This window comes from Chiroxiphia lanceolata, chromosome Z (assembly GCF_009829145.1).
Source record: "Chiroxiphia lanceolata isolate bChiLan1 chromosome Z, bChiLan1.pri, whole genome shotgun sequence".
Classification (NCBI taxonomy): Eukaryota; Metazoa; Chordata; class Aves; order Passeriformes; family Pipridae; genus Chiroxiphia; species Chiroxiphia lanceolata.
In genome coordinates this window covers 7,475,559-7,494,017 of record NC_045671.1, presented here as the reverse complement: position 1 = coordinate 7,494,017, position 18,459 = coordinate 7,475,559, and the positions used below count along the sequence as shown (strand labels likewise).

The window sequence follows — 18,459 nt, the reverse complement described above, 5'->3', positions numbered from 1 at the left end:
ATTCTGAAAGGGCCTTGTGAGGTGCTGAATGCAATGCACTTAATCATCACTGATTGCATTTTTGTCCTGCAATTGTGTGGACTAGGGTAGATATCAGACTTCATCCCCAAAGCTCAAGGAAAAAAAAAAAAGTTACCTTTTAATTTGAGAAGGGAAATTTTATTTGTCAATGCAACTGGAACCAACACCAAAGAAATAGGCAGCCAACCCCTCACTATTAGCAGTCCAGCTCAACTATATCCACTTAATTTTCAACATTCACTTTCACAATTGACTTAGTCCATCAGTGGGCAGGGGGGTGGGAACTGAAATTTTGTTTTGACATCTCAGGAATGAAGTGCTTTGGCTACAGCATTTCAAAGTCTGGTTTTACAAGAACACCTCAGTTTTCAAAGAAACTCATTTTAGTTTGGAGGAGAAGCAGCACCTGAAAATGAGAGCAACACTGTGTCTGGGAGAAGCATCCTCTCCACTCAAGAGAAGAGTGAGCAAAGGTCACTCTGCTGCTCCCAGACCTGAGCTGGCTCAGTCATGGTGTCTCAGACCTTCCCAGCCCAGTTAATCCAACACCTGAACAACAGCTACAGTAAATCAGGAATCAGTTTACACAAACCTGAAAAACCGGACATTTCTCCCTGACCAGTTGGCTACTGGACAAATTTCAGTAATGAACACAAGTTTACATCACACATATTCTGACCTGGGTATATAAATTCTTGATAAATGTCACTAATTGGGATAGGGCATTACCAAAACTAGGGCCAGGCCTTTCCTTACTGTTTAGGAAAACCCTGTAAATGGCAAGGTGTCCAAGCAAAAGTTATTTTATGCAGTGGTAACAAGAGCAGTGGTAATAAGAGCAGATTCTCTGGGAGAATGGACTATAGCTGTGGCTGGAGTAGAGGGAGGATGATTCACTCAACTCCATTCTCTGCCATCCTGCTTTCCAAAGGCCAGACAGCTTCTGCTGTCCCTTTCCTACATGTGAGTGACATCTACAAAGCAGTTATTCCACCAGGGCCGTAGGGTTGAGGTTTGAATATATGTATGTATATTTAAAAAGGGGAGCAAAAACGCCATCTCTGCCCACAAGAGTCACACAACAGTTTTCAGAACCCTCCGATCACACAGAGTGGTGCAGTGAGGTCAGATAATGCGGAGTGTCCTTCATAGCTTTCTGGAACAGGCAGTGGGACATGCCTTAGCCAAAAGACTGTGTCGGTTAGCCAAAGAGGAGGTAGAACGAGGGGCTGTGAGAAACTGAAGCAAATTGCTGAGACTAAAAAGAGAAAAGATAACTGGAAGAAACTGGTTGGCTCAGTGGTATTTGCCAGCTTGAGGCCTTTACCTTTAATGTCCATGAATAACAAAGAGCTGCTTCATTTTGTTTGAAAGGGAGTTGGAAAATGTTTTCAGATCTGAGTCAGAAAAATATTTGTTCCCCACTGAGTCACCACTGTTGCTGCCTACTACAGTTATGTGATTTCTTTTTCAAGCCATCATTCTGAATGTACATTGATATTTCTCTAACAGATCAGGTGCATGTGACAGCCTAAAAGACAGAGTGAAACTGGATTAAGAAAAACCCAACAACTGTGTAGGCTCCTCTGTGCATCAAACTTGGTAACAAGCTCCCTCATGACCAACACAAGGTAGTCATTACATTTGAGATTCTCTGTGGGCTGCTGCACCTCACTGCAGTTGTATCACAAAAATACTCACTTGCTCCCAAGAAATGATGGTGTGGCGTTCAGCTGGCTCCTTCTCCACAAATGTCACCTCAGCAACTCCTGGAGAAGTCTCTAAAAGGAAAAGAGAAGCATGTTTGCAGCTGGCACGAGTGACAACAACATTGTGAGACAGACAATTTTGCAAGTTAATTTGAGTGACAGCCAGGGAAAAGGCATTAATGACTATAAGCACTGTGCTGGTGACTGAGCAGTCACTTTTTTTTGTCTGTAACTGTACTCAGCATGTCTTGGCATGAAGATATCTAAAGATGCACAAAATGGCATCCTTTGAATCTTTTTTATAGATATATATGCATATATAATGATATATCTGATGGGTCTAGTGAGTGGCATCCCTACCCATGGGTGGGTTGGAACCAGATGACCTCTAAGGACTCTTCCAATCCAAACTATTCTGTGATTCTATGACAGAAACACATTTTGTATTCAAGGTGTGATTTGTGTGATTTTTTGCAAAGGATTCATGGAAAAAAAAGAAATCAGTGATGGGTTCCCAGGCAAACTCTAAAAGAGAGGAATCTCTCTTTGCAAGCATTCCCTGTGGTTTCTGCTGGGTAGGATATCCTCAGCTTGGGACAATATGTCGTGCAGTGCTGCTGTGAACTGCTAACAACCATATTCCACAAAGACAGGCACATTTAAATGCAGGATCCAGTGGGTTTGGACAGACATAGAATCTGATCATGAAGGGAGCTGTGTGAGTAAACATCAGCCGTCTGGAATCCCAGCTGGACACATGCAAAGCTGTTATGAGCACTGAGCTTGTAACTTATAAAAATCATCTTAGTATTTTATGGGAAAGAACACTATAGAAATGCAAGATACTAATCTACACAATGCTACCCCTGCAGGCATGTGATGGCAGAACAGTCTCTCTTGCACTTAGTGTTTTATAATGTTTTACTTCACCCACAGCCAACTGAAATAATTCCCACTGAGTTAATTCACCTTGGATTAGGTCCAGAAAGACCACTAACTTGTTGTGGGAACTGCAAGCCCAGCACATGGGGCCACAGAATAGAAGTGAACACTATGCAGGGCTTTCAAGAACTGGCTCTGCTGTGAAAGTATTGGCTCCCAAAGCAGTCACACATATTACAATCACTTTCTGATAAAACATACACAGTGCACTAGACAGGAAAGGCAAGCACTAGAGAGCTTTGGTGTGTTTTTTATCTTCAGTGCCAGGCTTCTAATTCCAGCAGTAGCCTTGCCCTTGTCTGTTCTGCTAGTGGACAAGCGGCACTCGGTTTCAGGAAGTCTACAGTCCAATGGGAAATATTGACTGGTAACATCATTAGATAATTTAGAGGACAACACATGGCACCACAAAACCAAGACTCAGGTTAAAGACAGAAAAAAAACAGCAGAAGAGTAAAATCATAGTAGGTCACCTAGGTGATTTGTCTGGCCAAGAGGGAGCCCCCCACATACAGAAGACTCTGATGCTTCACTTCTGGTAGGTGGGTCCAAGGCTGTCTCTTGCTGAAATACAAGCTGCCCAGCTCTATTCTGCTCCTAAAGAATTGTGTGGAATCAATGACCTAACCAGTCCTTTCCATCTAAGCTATGCAAGCCTTATGACAAGTTAAAGAGATTATAATAACAGAGCAATTGTTATTTCTGTGATCAAAGAAAACATCAGGGATGTTTAATTCATTATGCACAACAGCTTGGCTGGGATGACAGAAGATTAAATATCATATCAGTCAAAGATGATGTCTAGGAAAGAGAGAAGTACAACTTCTAAAGAGGTCTGAACCAAATCCAACATCAAAAGAAAGAGAAATTCCATCTTAAAAGTTGGAATATTACATTAAAAATATCCTGTGGCTAATCTGAAGACCACATTTAACAGCTGTAAGTAGATATGGACAGGAGCTCCTTTAAACATCAACAGCTGACTTTGCCATGAGTTGCTTTTTCTTCCAAATGGAAGAAATGAAGAAGCCACCTAGATTAAAGATACATGCTAAGGCTTAACTAGTTCAGGTGACTCCACCCTGCTCATTACTCTGAATCAAGATCACAGTAAACTCTCTCCTATTTTTTAGGACATTTCATTCGGAAGCTTCCAAAAATTGCTTTGCAGTGTAAATCAGAAAGAGTCAAAGTAATGGAGTGACACAAAGCTAAAGCAGGAATTCACAGGATTTTTAGTCAAGAAATCACAAGATTAGCAGTCTTTACAGTACTGTTGATACTGCCTATAAGTTGGATAAACTCTCAGCATCATTTTAAAACGTCTAAATAGTTATGTTCTTACGTAGTAAACACACTCAATAGTGAAGTATGGTACTGCTCTAGAAAGTTGAGAATACCTAACATCTCCTATTCTGATTTAGTTACGAAAAATTAACCCTTCTGGAACTTACTATTGCTCACAGAACTTCAGCAAAGTGAATCATATGGGCAGTGGGAAAGATCTCCCTCTTTTTTCCCTTACGTTATATCCTCCATAAGGCTTGTGAGAAATATTCCCTCTTGTAGGGATTTCCACAGAGACTACAAGTTAAAAAAAACAAACCCCAAAACCAAACAACAAAGCAACGCCCACCCCCACCACCTAATCTACAGAATTTGTTCAAAGGAGGGTTTTTGAAATGGTATCATAAACAATTGTTCATAAAGGTATTGGAAAATCAGATGTCGAGCTCTCATATACTATACGTGCACCTTGCTTAAAAGGAGTATGTTGAGCTTCATTACATGATCACTTCTATCTCCTGAAAAAAAATGTTTCACAAACTCAACAGAGTTAAAAGTCTATTACTGATTTTATGTTACAGCAGGCAGAAAGTATCTACTGGCTTCATGAGACCTTGCAAAAGATTTAAAGTAAGATAGTTTCCATCTTACTAACTACTGAGAAAGGCATCTTTCTGAATGAGATACTCTTTGCTATTTGAATAATGAACAAATTAATAAAGTTTCCCAGTTAGCTCAGCAATTCTAATTAATTTGGTAGCACAGCTGACATGCTTTGGACTGCTTCACTGCAAAAAAATGTGAAAAATTCCTAGAAGGAATGGAAAGACAGAGAAAAGAAGCAGAGTAAAACATCACTGTGATGGACTGACATGCACATTGCTGTATTGCACAGTGGAAGTTTCAGAGAGATAGGCAGAAAAACAAAAAACCACAAACCAGGAAACACCCTTCATGCCAAAGGGATGTTACAGGACTTTCAAGAGCCAAACCTGCATTGCCATGTCTTGCTGGTGTAGATAACACACCTATCCAAAACAGTTTATATGGCAACATTACTTTTGGACACAGTTAACATCTCACAGAACTCACACATCTGAGGGTGGCAAAAATGAGGGCAGGCCAGTAATTTTTTTAAAAAGAACTACTTCAAAGAAGTATTTGCCATGATGGATGATCACCAGCAGTTTCACTCACAGAGCAGAATGACAATGTTATGCTGACCTCACAACTGGAGAACAAACCAACCAACCAACCAAACCAACCAACCAAATTCCAACCCCCCCTGCAAATTCAATAAAAAGTCTGTATGAGAATGCTGATCAGAGACTGAGGATGAAATACTGTCCTCACTGAAGCCCAGGGCAAGTATTAAGCCCTGATCTTTTAATCTCATCTGTCTGAGCAGCTATCTAAACCCATGTGCAACCAGAGATACACTGGGGTTACCAGATGAAACTCACTGTCCTGCAATACAGTGGCTGGGTGAGGCAACTGCAGTGCTCACATTTGGCTTTAAAATTCACAAGAAGAAGTCTCTGGACTGCAATTTGTAATCTTGATGCACATAGGGCTTGGGATAGGAATAGGACAGTCCTGTGCCCAAGTTTCTGAGGGATGACAGGTCTAGTGCTGAAATCCTTTACACAAGCAAACATTTGCACATATCCTTGTGATTCCACTGCCAAAAGTTTTCTCTGAGAAGCCTTCCTCTGAACGCCTTGCAGTCCTGCTGAACTTCAAAGAATGCTGAGGGGATGCAAGAAGGCTTGAGACCTGAGCAAAACTCAGAGATGGGAAGCAGGGCATGTTGTGGAACAAGTCCCACGGTGCGGGAATGAGCTGTAGGGTGACTATTTATGGGGAGCTGATCCTGAGCAGATTCCTCGATCAGCCTTGTGCCAGAGCCCTGCCCCACACTGAACCCCCTCTGTCGGGCACAGTCCCTGCTGACCCCACATGCAACAGAGCCAGGTTTACTACAACAAAGGGGTTTATGCACAATTTACGCATTAAGGTTGTGTGGCAACCTCAGAGCAACCTTCCAGTCTCTGAAGGGGTCCACAGGGAAGCCAGAGAAGGAGTGTGCCAGGAACTGTAGTAACAGGGCAAGGAGTAATGGGTACAAACTGAAAGGGGAAATTTAGGTTGGTTGTCAGGAAGAAATTCTTTACTGTGTAGGCGGTGAGACACTGGCAGAGGTTGCCCAGGAAGGTTGTGGATGCCTTAGCCCTGTTAGTGTTCAAGGCCAGGCTGGATAAGGCCTTGAACAGCCTGGTCTAGTGGGAGGAGTCCCTGCCCACAGCAGGGGGTTGGGACTGGATGATCTTCAAGGTCCCTTGCAATTCCTTAACATTCCATGACTCTACAATTTTGAATAAAACAGCACCTTCTCCTTCTTTGATGCTTCTGAAACTCCTAAGTCGAGAGATTCGGGATTCCTGCCGCTGATTCCAGAAACAAGGATCTCTGTGTGTGTGCGTGTGTGTGCAGGAGCTGCTCAGCTGCGCGATTCCCAAGAGGGGCCGTGACAACTGGGTGGTCCCCCCGCCCCCAGCTCACCCCTGGCCTGCCCCCGACCCCGGGGGGAGCTGTATCTCACCGCCACTCACCCAGTATCCTCGTGACGCCCAGGGTGAGCTTGTCCAGGTAGGGCTTGATGCCGGCAGGAGGTTTGTCCTCCATCCTCCGCGGGACCCTCCTGCCTCCGCCCAGCCCGGCGGCGAACAAAGCCTTTTTATCCTTCCTGCCGCCCCGTAGCCGCGAGGTGCGCTGGGAGTGGTAGTTCCACCGGGCTGAGCCGCTCTCGTCCTGTTGCGCCGGAACGACTACGACTCCCAGCACGCCCCGCGCCCCCCGCTTGCGGCCGACGCGGGCAGCCAATGGGCGGCGAGCGGCGGGGGGGCGGTGGAGGCGCGCGGGGAGTGGCGGCTGTTTCAAGATGGCGGCGGCGGCCGCCGGTGAGGGTGGAGGTCCTCGCTGGAGTCGTGGCTGTGGCCGTATCCTTCCCTGCGGCTCGGGGCGAGGAGACTGCAGCGGGGAGGGCCTTCGGGGGTGTGCGGGGAGGCCTGTCGGGGGTTTTGGCGTGGAGCCGGCGCGGGGCTGTGGGACGAGTGGAGTTCTGTGGCCGCGACACCAGAGGTGTGGGGGCACCGAGTGTTATGGGGGCTCGGCCTGCGGAGAGGGAATGGGCGTGTGGCTGTGTTCGGGGGGTGCGCGGGATTGATAGGCAGAAGTGGCCTGCCAGAGGAGGGAGGGTTGTGTGACTGGGCTGTGGAGTCCTGGAGGAAGTAAATATATAGAAATGGGGAAACTGCGTTTAGCTCATGGAAACTTGTAAAAGAATCGATAGAGCGAATGGGGTGCTTTAGCCTGGAGAAGGGGAGGCTCAGGGGTGAACTCACCCCTGACAGGAGGGTGGACCCAGGTCGGAGTCGGTAAAAAGTGAGGGGAGCAGAGGACACAGCCTTAACCTGTGCCAGGGGAGATTTAAGCTGGACATTAGGAGGAATTTCTTCACAGAAAAGGGTAATTAGACATTGGAATGGGCTGCCCGGGGAAGTGGTGGAGTCACCGTCCCTGGAGGTGTTTAAGGAAAGACTGGACGTGACACTCAGGCTGTGGTCTGCTTGACACAGTGGGTGATTGTTCACGGGTTGGAGTTGCTGATCTCAGAGGTCTTTTCCAAACTAATGAATTCTGAGTTTCTTTGAAACTGAGGCTGAACAGGTAGCAAGGAACAGATGTGTCTTTTGTGAGTGGCACCTAAGCTTGATTACAAGCATAAAATTTAGGGTGACCCTGTGTGGGACACAGAGGGCTCTGTCTATGAGGGACAGATGTGAAGCTGTGGTGGCTTCATCTGCAGAGGACTGGCAGGCTCCTGTTATGGGAGACTATGTGGAGCTAGACTTGTAGATGGAGTGGGTGGTGGTTGTGGTGTTGGAGAGTCAGCCTGTAAAAGCCTGGCTAGAGAGAGATGTGCTTGTGTGGTCTGGAGAATCAGGAGTTGATGTTTGGGCTCCTGGGGCTGAGGTAGAGGCTCAGCGACGTGAAGACATTGGGGTGGAGCTGACAGCCTGGCCTGGTGGAAATTTAGGACCTGACAATTTAGCTCCAGGTATGAGGGATTTGAGGGATTGCTATTACGCATATTGAAAGTGGGATTTCAGCATCAGCTGGAAGACTGGAAAGAAGAGTATGTGTGTGTGCTCTTGTATTTATGTTTGACTGCATACCCGCTAGACAGCACTGTTTAAGTGAAATGGGCCAACCATCCCAGGGACTGTTTGGGAAGCACATCGTTATGATTTCCCATCTGTGTAAAGTAAAATAGATTGCCTACAAGTTTGTCTGTGCTGTGATGGTGTGAAGGTTGGTGGTCACATATCAGATTTGTTGCCACACTGTCACTGCTGTGCTCATTTGATGCAGTTACACTGACAGTGTATTTTTATCAACTAACTACTGATGTTACAGGTTGTTTCCCTTGACCAAATACGGTTTCTTGAGCCCATCATCAGACTCATGTGTCGTGATATTCCAAGGAATGGATTTTTTCCTGACAGTCATTTCCATTTTATGTTTTTTGGCGAGTAGGTAGTGTTGCCTCTGATCCTGGAAAAGTTTAAATACTTAGAAGTGCACATCGTACAATTTAACATAATAACAATGTATGCTTTCAAAAAAAATAGGAGGGGGTGGGGGATTCGGTACATTGGGTAGTGTTGGTTTAATAGGTTTGTAAAACTGAACTTCTGCCCACAACTGCTGAATAGATTCAGCATAGCAAGGCAGATGCACTGTTGCTTGTGTAGGTGAGCCCTGCAGCATCACAGTGTGTAGTTCCTCCAGTGCCTCTCTGTGCTGTTGCACTGAACTTTAGCTGTGGTGGTACAAGGTTTATAGTACTATACTTGCCTTGTCAGTCTTGAGGGGCATGTGGCAGTGGATTAATGCTAAAAGGTTGATGCTGGTCCTGTTCCCAGTCTTGCACGCCGAGACAAGGACGTTGGACCTGTTTACGAATTGGCTCCTGAGTCACTGCGATTTTTGGTCCAACTGATTGAAGTAACCTGCTATAACTTGGGGTTATTCTAATGCGTTGGCCTGCTAACCTTCACAGGAGAGTGGTCCTGGTAGCTGGGGGTAGTAACAGCAACATCTTTGACTAATTTTTGCTTCCTGCTACGAGGCATCTATCCACAACAGCTGCCAATACCAGCTCTAAAAGTGTAATGTTGTTTAGGCAAATCTTTTTATTTCCTATAACCGTGTGTTTACACACAGATTAACCATATGTCAGTTGAGTAAGCAATTGCCTGTGCTGAAGTTGTTTCCTGTAGTAGTGTGAGCTGAAGACATGCTCCTCAGTGCCCTGCAGTTTGCTGTCCTGGTGGACACAGCTGTTTGGGCTGGGCTTTGATCCAGGCTCGGACTTTTGATATAACTTAGTGCTTTTTGAAAAGAGGGCACACATAGTGCTTTTCTCTCAGAGTTTGTTCAGGTTCCTCACCTGGTTCGTGCTGTGAGCTCTCAGTGTGTTCTGGCAGCTAGGAGAGAGCAGGCTGCAGCTCACAGGTAAGAACAGAAGTGCTCTCAGTGTTTATAGAGAGAGGTGGCTTTGACAGCAGTACTCAGTGAATGTATTTTCAAACTGGTATGAGACTGATGAGTGATAATTGTTTATGAGTGATAAAGGGCATCAACAAGATCATAAGGGAGCGTGTGATCAAGCCCTTCCAGTGTGTTGAGTACCAGTTCTGTGATGGACAGTGGGTGTTGATTGAAGTTGCTGTCCACAGGGGGAAGCTCCTACGCTGTTCCTAGTTTTCTCCACTGTGTAATAATCTACTAAATTAAGCACCATCTCAGAATCAAATTTTAGTGAAGTCAAGAGTTAGTATATGTTGATTGAAATATTTTCATAACTTGACTTTATTGTATGAAGGTAACTGCAAAGCCTTTATCTGCATTTATCTGTAAACAGTACAGAAATTAGGTAATTGAGTTAATTGCCCAGCCACAGAAGGTTGAGGAAAGTAAAGGGGTATAGGCAAAAGATAGTGGGGCAGAACTTTGTGCCCCCTGCTTTTGTTTTTCACTTTCGTATTGCCCTGGTTTCATCTGGGATACAGTTAATTTTCTGTCTTGTACCTGGGACAGTGCTGTGTTTTGTATTTAGTACAAGAATAATGCTGACAACACACCGATGTTTGGGATGTTGCTCAGCAGTGCTTACCCTAAAACATGGACTTCAGTGTCCCGTGCTCTGCCAATGACCAGCTGCACAAGAATCTGGGAGGGAGCATGGCCAGGAGAGCTGACCTGAACTGACCAAAGGGATCTTCCATACTATGGAGCATCATGCCCAGTACATAAACTGAGGGAGTTGGCTGGGAGGGGCTGATCACTGCTGGGGAACAGTCTGGGCATTGGTCAGTAGGTGGTGAGCAACTGTACTGTGCATCCCTTGTTTCTTTTGGGTTTTATTTCTCTCTCCTTTACATTACAAATAGTATTATTTGTATTAATATCCTATTCTGTTTTATTTTGTTTCAGTTGAACTTTTCTTATCTCCACCCATGAGCTTTACCTTTTATCTCTGCTTTTGCTCCCCTCTGGGGGGGGGGGCAGGGAAGGGGACAGGGACTGAGGGAGCAGCTACGTGGTACTGAGTTGCTGACTGGGGTTAAGCCTCACCAAGTGTGTTAGTTACTTACATGGGAATAACAATCATTATGTTCAGCTAAATGAAACTGCTACTTTAAAGAAGGCAGTATGGTTTACACCCTTCCCTGAATTATACTGAGTTGTATTTTTAGTGGCTTCTGGGAGGCGAGGTGATTCAAGTTCAGTGACTGCTGATATAGCACAAATAATATGGTGCCCTGTTCTTTCTGATTTCTAAATGTTTTCTGCAGTCAAGTAATTTAATAGTTAAAGCTCTGGGACATTTGAAAGTTCTTAAAACTTCTTAAAGAAAATTAGTCCTCAGGCTTTATCTGTTTGTTGTTTTTTTTTTATCTGTTACTGATCATGTGAAGATCTGATGAGAATGACCAACTTCCTTTGAAACCTTTTGCATTTATCCTCCTTTATGTTTCTTAGAATATCCAGTGTCTAAGAATGTACAAAATGTATTTCATTACAATATTAATATATACACTCTTCCAGAATTTGTCTCTCCTACACATAAAGAGGTCCCTTATACAACAATAACGTGTTTAAATTTAAATAAATGTTATTACTTCATTATCTTAGTAATTACACTTGTGAGGCTGGCTGCTGGGATCTTTTGGAAGGTGACCTCTAAGATAATCTTTAAGGCTGAAAGTTAATGCACAGTGAAGAAGGAGTAGTGACTTTTGTTCTAGCAATCTCTGTGATTGTGGTTCTTTTCTAATCGAGTTTTCCTTGCTTTTCTTGCACCCAGTGTTTGTTACCAGTTTGTTTTCTTTTCAAAAGTCTTTTAAAATTAAGAGCCCAAATACTTATTTTTACAGTTCTGTTTAAAGAGCCAAACTTGCTCTCTTTTTATTACCTTTAACAAAGCCACATGCAGTTTCTGATGAAGAAGAGCCAATGGTACCTGTTACAGGTATGACCTTCTAATAGATGTAAACGAAGTTGGTTTTTTTTTCCTGATAAAATTTGCAATGTCTTTTCAGGTATGTGGTTTGTGTATTTAAGTGTGTAAGGCAGAGAGTCATCACAGGTTGTAATGGGACATATAGGATTACAGCAGAGTATTTATGCTCTGCTGCTTAGATAAGCATACTGTATAAAATGAATAGTTTCAGGGGAGCTGTTTCTGTTGCAGGTACAGCATAGTTTTATCCAATTTATAAGCTAAGCTGAATTTTTAATGTGGTCTCCAAAGAATATTGAAGCATTAGAGGTATTGAAGTCTTTTGTAAATTTTGAAGATATCACTTGAAATGAAGATTCATTATGTAAAGCAAAAGTAATTTTTTTTTTTTTATTAGTTCTTTTGACCTTGATATACTGAATGCAAGCTTGCCTACATTGCTGGGGAAAAGATGAGTGTTCTTAGTTCCCCTTCAGAATTCTCTGATTGTTTTCAAACACAGCTCTTACAGTGACACCAGGTCCTGAAAACATATCTGGGCATGATTAACTCTGGTAAAATTGTGTATATGTCATCCAGCAGTTATAAATTTTGAGGAATCCTGCTCTCTAGTTTGGAGTAGCATGGTTACCCTCGAAAACTACTGGCCAAATAGCTCTGTTCAATAACTGTGTGTGTTTTGTAACTAGCATAGTTCAAGCCAGGCGATGTCAGATGGTTACACTCTGTGCCCTGGAAAGAAGGCAGTGTTCCTAAATGATGTAAATCGACTCACTCTCGGAAATACTCTTCCACTTCTGTGAAAGAGAATTACAGGAACATTGTTTTCCTTTGTGTATGAGCATGGAGACGTTAAAGCTTATAATTTAGTTCTTTCAGTGGGGTTTCTGGTACACTTCTGAAATTCATTACCCAAATAAGTGTATTCTATCTACTAGTATAAAATGAATATTTTTTTGTTCAAAACCTTTTTGCACTTCTGAACAGTCAAAACTCAAATCAATACCAAGAAGCTATGGGCTTTAATCTGGCCCTGGGCAGTTTTAGTGTTAGTATCAGTGTGGGCACTTTATAATTGCAGCATCAGGATTTTCAGTGCTTTCACATTCTCACCATTGGTAGTGGTGAACTAATTCTAATTATGGCAGGAAGTTTTTTACAGATGATCTGTGGAGTGTGCACTGAAGTGTTGCCTTACTCATATTCCTGGTCCTGAAAGGAACAATTAGCCTGGGCAGTCAGTAGGTTGGCTGTATAACAGAAAAGTGGTATTTTATCGTATGAGTGGTACTTTCAGCAGCAGTACTGCTTGGTTCCTTTTTGTCTTTAAGTATCAAAGGAGAAGCTCAATTTTATGCTTTTGCATCTTAAACCAACAGGGTTTTTTTGCACTGAACCTCCATCAGACGATGTGCCTTTCAGAATTTACTTTGTTGCTCTTTGTGGCTGCATGCACTTCAGTGCCATGCACCTCTTTTTCTGCTGATACATTAATCTTAATGAATTTTTGTGCGGAGTGAGAGGCTGGGGGGAACTGCAAACATATACCCGACGTGCTCATTCTTTTCAGAAAGAGCTGCTAAGGCAAAGATGCCTTTGTGGAAGTCCTGTTGTACAAGGCAAGAGAAGGGTCTCTTTTTCACTTTGTAATCTGTGTGTTCTGCTTGTCTTTCATTTACAGGAGTGTCTACAAAAGGAAATTTAAAAACAAGCTGTTTGCCAAAATATCAGACAAGTCAAACTGAACTCAAGGTGCCTGTAGCTGTTACTTCTGTTTCCATGGATCCGGATAGAAGTGTGGGAGATCTGACAGGGCAGCAGGTCAGTAAAGGCAAATTTTTATTGCTCTTAAGACTTAGTAGAAAAATGTCAGATTTTATATTTAGATTGAAAACTCTTACACAGCATTAGAATACTTTTATTTTTACAACCTCTTATACTTTTTGCGCACTTACATGGTGGCTTGCTGACAGAATTTATCATCTAAAGAAAACAAAGGGTGAATGTGCTAATTTATGTAATTTGTGTGTAACTGGAGCTATGTAAAAGAGATTATATATATTTCTATGTGTATATTTGTACAGAGGCAGTGAGTGTAGTCTTGGATAGCACCTAACCTGTATTTTACTGAGCTAACATGCCAGAAGTTGTGTTCAATCTACTCAGTTTCATTGCTGTAGTCATATTATTTAGAAACAAGACCTATAAAACTGTTTTTAGAGACCTTTTCACTGTGGCTGCTCATGTTAGTAGGGTAAAATCACTTTCTGTTTTTGATGTAGAAGTTCAAAATGCATGTGAGTAGCAGAAGTAGCTTTGTCCATTGACACTGTGTTTGGTTCTGCTTCGAATAGTGTGGTCTCCTCCTGTCAGAATAGGTGACACTTTTCCTACAGTTGCATTAGAAATTTCAAAGCAGTGGGGGTTTTTTGGAAGGTTATTCTGTGTTGTGGTAGATACTGTGATATTCAGAAATCTGTTGAGAGGTGCCATTTTTCTAACATGGTTTGTATAGTGCAATGATTGTTTAAGTTATTTGAGTTCTGTTAAGTCTCTTTCCTAGTATTCATTTGTAAATCACTAGGGTTTGGCATCCTTCCACTTACAGGCAGGATCTGAAACTTTGGACTGCTCTGCATCATTGTTGTATTATCATGCAGTTAGATCTTGTTCTCCATCTGGGCTAAGATGTCCTTCCCAGTCTTCTGTGCACTGGGTGGATGCTGTGCCTCACATGTGTGTTCAAAACTCTGATGTGAAGACAGATCACTCAGTTCTCGTTGCTTTGACAGTGTCATTGCTTTTTGAATCCTTCAGCATGACACTGACATTAATTTTTAGGGCCTTCCTGGACTTATCCCTTTCCATTTCTCTGTTTATCAGTACTTGCTTTTAGGAGGCTGGCATGTACCTCTGCTTTGCAAATGATGCTGTTAAGTGACATGCAGATAAATTCCACAAATAGCCCCCATTATGCAGAGTCTTTATGTAGAAGCATCTCTTCATAAGTATCTACAAGCCTGCTGCCTCATAGATGCCTTCAATGTGTCACATTAAAATCTGTTTTGTTGAATGGTGTGTTGATTGCATTACTTGTTGTTTAGAGAGTTTTTACTCCCTTTTTTTTTTTTTTTTGAAAGCCGTTGTGGTATAAATGGATTTTTGTGTGTTTTTTTTATATAATGCCTGATGCATGAAATCTTAATTGGTGACTCGTGCTTTTATGATATTGACAATTAAATGCGTTCAAAACTCTGTTTCTTTTCTGTCTTTTTTAACCTTCTGTTTTTCTCTTACCTTGCCAAATCCTCATGGAAACTTTGTAGTCTGAAGATAAGCTCTGAATTACTTGAAACAAATAGAACAAATGTGTCTCACTTGTTATGGAAGAAAAACTCCTTTTGCGTGGAGTTTTCATCACCAGCACAACTCATTTTCTGCCAGATGTTGTGTGCATGTCTAGGGAGAGCTGATGGCTTTACTTTAACAAAGAATCATAAAATGGTTTAGGTTGGAAGGGACCCTAAAGATCATCTAGTGCAACCCCTTCTGCCATGGACAGGGACACCTCCCACTAGTCCAGGCTGCTCAGAGCCCTATCCAGCCTGACCTGGACATAATCCTGAGCAATGTGGAGTAGGCTGGAGTAGATGAGCTACCAAGGTCCTTCCAACCTTAACCATCCTGTGATTCCCTGTGATTTTGTCAGGCAGATTGTCACCTTCCAAGGTGTGGAGAGTATCTTACAAATACCGAGTTACAAAACTGCTTTCTGTCCTGAACTGTGAAGAAAGGACAGAAACCTGGGAAGAGGAGACAATACAATCTTGGCTTCTAGCTCCTTTTTTGTCTTGTTTTGATGGTTGAGCTGTTGCTGTGCATGATGCCACAGCTTCTTTTTGACATGTGTTATGGTACAAGTCTGCCTCTGAGAATTTGTATTGTGCTACCTCTGCGTACCTGTGCACAAATGTTAGTCTGACAGTATGCACATTGGTTTGGGTAATAGTTTGAGGTACCTTCTGTTAAAATCTCCTTCACTAATGTGATCAAGCTCCTGTCTTTTTGAGTGAAAATTGTCCTGTAACTTTTTGTTTTTCTTAAAGAAGTTCCATCGTCTGGCTGCTGAAAAAAAAAGTCAGACATTTTTAGCATGGAAAGTGAAATTCCTTCAAAGGTACTGTAGTTGACTTCAGTTAAGTTAAAGACATTGTCTCTTCATTTTTATGACTGTAAGCAGCATATGTTTAGGAAGGAAACTGAAATTAAATGTCCCCATGAAAGGTGCTAGAATTTGCCTTGTGAGACTCCTTCCCCCTACCTGGGGAAAATACACTGAAGTCAAAATAAGAGTGTACTGAAGGGTCAGGTGGGTGACCATGAGTCCTCTTTTAGTAGTGGACATTGTTCTTTAATTGTTTTAAGCTACTGTTTAAGAAGCAATTAGCTGAGAGTGAAAGGGGTCACTTCCTCTGTGGTGGGTGTAGATCAGCTGCTGTTCCTGCTAATGAGAGGGGAGAAGCCCAGTGTTACTGTGCAGGCTTTCTGTGCTCTGTTAACTTGGCCAAACTGCTGGGCATTCGGCTGCATTCTTTTATCTCAAGTTAAGCTGGGGAGGTTTGTAATATTTGTAGGTTTATAAAAGTCTAAACTGAAATAAATCAGACTGAGTGGAGATACTGAAACTTGTCAAAAGCTCGAGCAGAATAGCATAGCCCTTATTGCTGCGTTTATCTTGGGATTCTCATCTCGTGCCTTCCACGAGCACTGCAGAACCGCGTCCCCCGATCACAGAAATTTTTGGTAAATAAAACCAATTTAGAGCCTTTTCCTACTCTGAAGCATCCCGAGGTAGGGAATGCGGTGCCCTCAGCTGTACACGGGCAGCAGTACAGGCCCTCTGGTGGGCACTGGTAGCAAGAGCAGCGGTTCTCTGTGTGTTAAAGGAGTGCATTAAAGGCCTGAAGTGCTGGGGTCTGTTACAGGCCTGTTTTGACGGATATTATCTGCAGTGGTAGCAAATAAACCATTAAGATCAAGCAGTAACCATGTGTGAAAGGGTCTGGACTTTCCTGTGTATTAGAAAAATGAAGTAAGGACTTACTGTCTACTGACAATACTTTGTTGTTTCGTATGCTTTGGTCATAAACTCTGAGGCAGGATATATTTTTCTTACTTTCTACTCTCTGTGATAATAAAGTTTGGACTTGGATTTGGATATCACTGCACTGGATTTCCAAGTCATGAGAACCTACTTCCCTTTATCTACTGTGAATCAATGAATAGTACACATCTTAAAACTTTACCCAACATGTTTAGTATAGAAGCTAGCAGCTTCTGTTTGAATTAAAAGACTCTTAAAGTAATTCTCTGCAATTTGGTAATTTGTTTTGCTGAAATGTACTTATGTTTTTTAGAAAATACAAATTTTATTTCCAGTTGGAATTGATCTGCTTTCAGCTTGTAATTATTAGGTCTTGAAATGCTTTTAATATCTTATGAAATATTTGTTTTCTTTTAAACGATACTTTCTAAAATGTTACTTTAAATTTTCAGGTCACTAATGAAGGAGGAATGAAGAGTGCTTCTTTAAAGGATTTGTGTCCTGAGGACAAGAGACGCATTGCAAACTTAATTAAAGAACTTGCCAGGTAAGAAGAAGCATCACCTGAAAATGCATTGTGTTTAAAAGGAGTCATTCCTCTAATTAACATCAAGCAATGTAAAACTGCATTATGATACTGAATATTTGCATAAGGTAATTTTTCTTGCTGCAAGAGATATGAACAATGAAGCAGGCTGATTGGTTTTTCCTTGCTTTGTGACCCCTAAATGTATATTTAAAACAAAAGCCAAAGTTTAGTGACCAGCAGTAGTTCATCCCTATAAACCTAATCACAAGTCTAGGATTTTGTTTGTTGCATGTATCATGTGCTTTAAATAAAAACATGCTGCTTTTGGAAATGACAAACTTTGTTGCTATGAAGCTTTGTAGTGCTTGATGTTTGGCAGGAGGTAAGATTTTATATGAGATGCCATGTTAAAGGTGGATTGCTGATCTTAATGGCTGAAACATGTTGATCAATGTTTGCCTGTGTAACTTTTACTTATCTAGCCAAACTTTTGCTTTGATTAATTTCTTCAGGTTCTACCTATTCTTTGAAAGGAGAGGCTCAAGTAGTGCAAATTTCTCAGCTTTAGCAAAAGCCTTTTTCAGTTTTGTTCTAGTGCTGGTTACATTCACAAAGATAAAAGGTGGGTTGAATTTGAGTGAGGACATTTTAGTCCTGCTCTCTGTCCCTAACAACTGGGAATATCTGGAAATCCACTTCTTACATGGTGACTATAAGAATGAGGAGGTCCTCGTGGGCCTTTGTCAGTCTTTGGCACGACATCAGTGGGGGAAGTATCGTGAGATGCTCTCAGGTCCTTTGGGCTAAAAGTTGTGTCCACATGTAGAATTTTTAAAGGCAAATTTTTTTTTTAACAGAATGCAGGTTCTCTGATATTAATGAAATACTTTTTGCCATAGATTTCACATGCCTATGCAGTAATTGGCAAGCATTACTGTCCCTTTTCTTTTTATATAGGAAAATTTGGACAGAGAAATTAAGTTACTTGCTCAAGGTCATGCAATAACTCTCTGGTGCAGCTAGGAATATTTTCTCTCTGATTATCCTCATCCAGTGGACCATTTTACCTGCTAATAATTTGTACTAATATAGGATTTCTTACCATACGGTATTTCAGTAATTTCTGAAGTTCTTCATGCTTGCAACTCTATTTTATCATATCTTGTGTTAGAAAATGTATAGTTAAGACTGTCATAAAGAGTAGATTGCTGAGAAACCTGGTTCCAAATTGTCAGATGTTGGAGCTATTTGGACACTGTTGCCACTGTTGATATAT

General features: G+C 42.1%; 2 protein-coding genes across 6 annotated transcripts in view; one reads left to right on the top strand and one right to left on the bottom strand.

Annotated features, from left to right (window-relative positions):
• TPGS2 (tubulin polyglutamylase complex subunit 2) overlaps positions 1-6,699 on the bottom strand; it is a 28,380-nt gene extending 21,681 nt beyond the window's left edge. For both annotated transcript variants that reach the window (XR_004354568.1, XM_032675963.1), the window contains exons 1-2: positions 6,572-6,699; positions 1,723-1,802 (exon numbers count right to left, since the gene is read on the bottom strand). Coding sequence is in view for 1 of the 2 variants with exons in the window: in XM_032675963.1 (XP_032531854.1) it covers positions 1,723-1,802; positions 6,572-6,644 (153 nt within the window). In the remaining variant the exon portion in view is untranslated. The remainder of the gene's footprint in view (positions 1-1,722; positions 1,803-6,571) is intronic.
• A 172-nt stretch (positions 6,700-6,871) lies between these two features.
• KIAA1328 (KIAA1328 ortholog) overlaps positions 6,872-18,459 on the top strand; it is a 171,730-nt gene continuing 160,142 nt past the window's right edge. The window contains exons 1-4 of one of the 4 annotated variants that reach the window (XM_032675988.1): positions 6,872-6,958; positions 11,524-11,559; positions 13,232-13,371; positions 17,107-17,201. In XM_032675988.1, coding sequence (XP_032531879.1) covers positions 6,901-6,958; positions 11,524-11,559; positions 13,232-13,371; positions 17,107-17,201 — 329 coding nt within the window. In that variant the 5' untranslated portion in view covers positions 6,872-6,900. Of the gene's footprint in view, positions 6,959-7,037; positions 7,101-11,523; positions 11,560-13,231; positions 13,372-16,565; positions 16,707-17,106; positions 17,202-18,459 lie in introns of those variants that run through there. The other 3 variants (XM_032675989.1, XM_032675990.1, XM_032675991.1) reach the window with 3 other exon arrangements.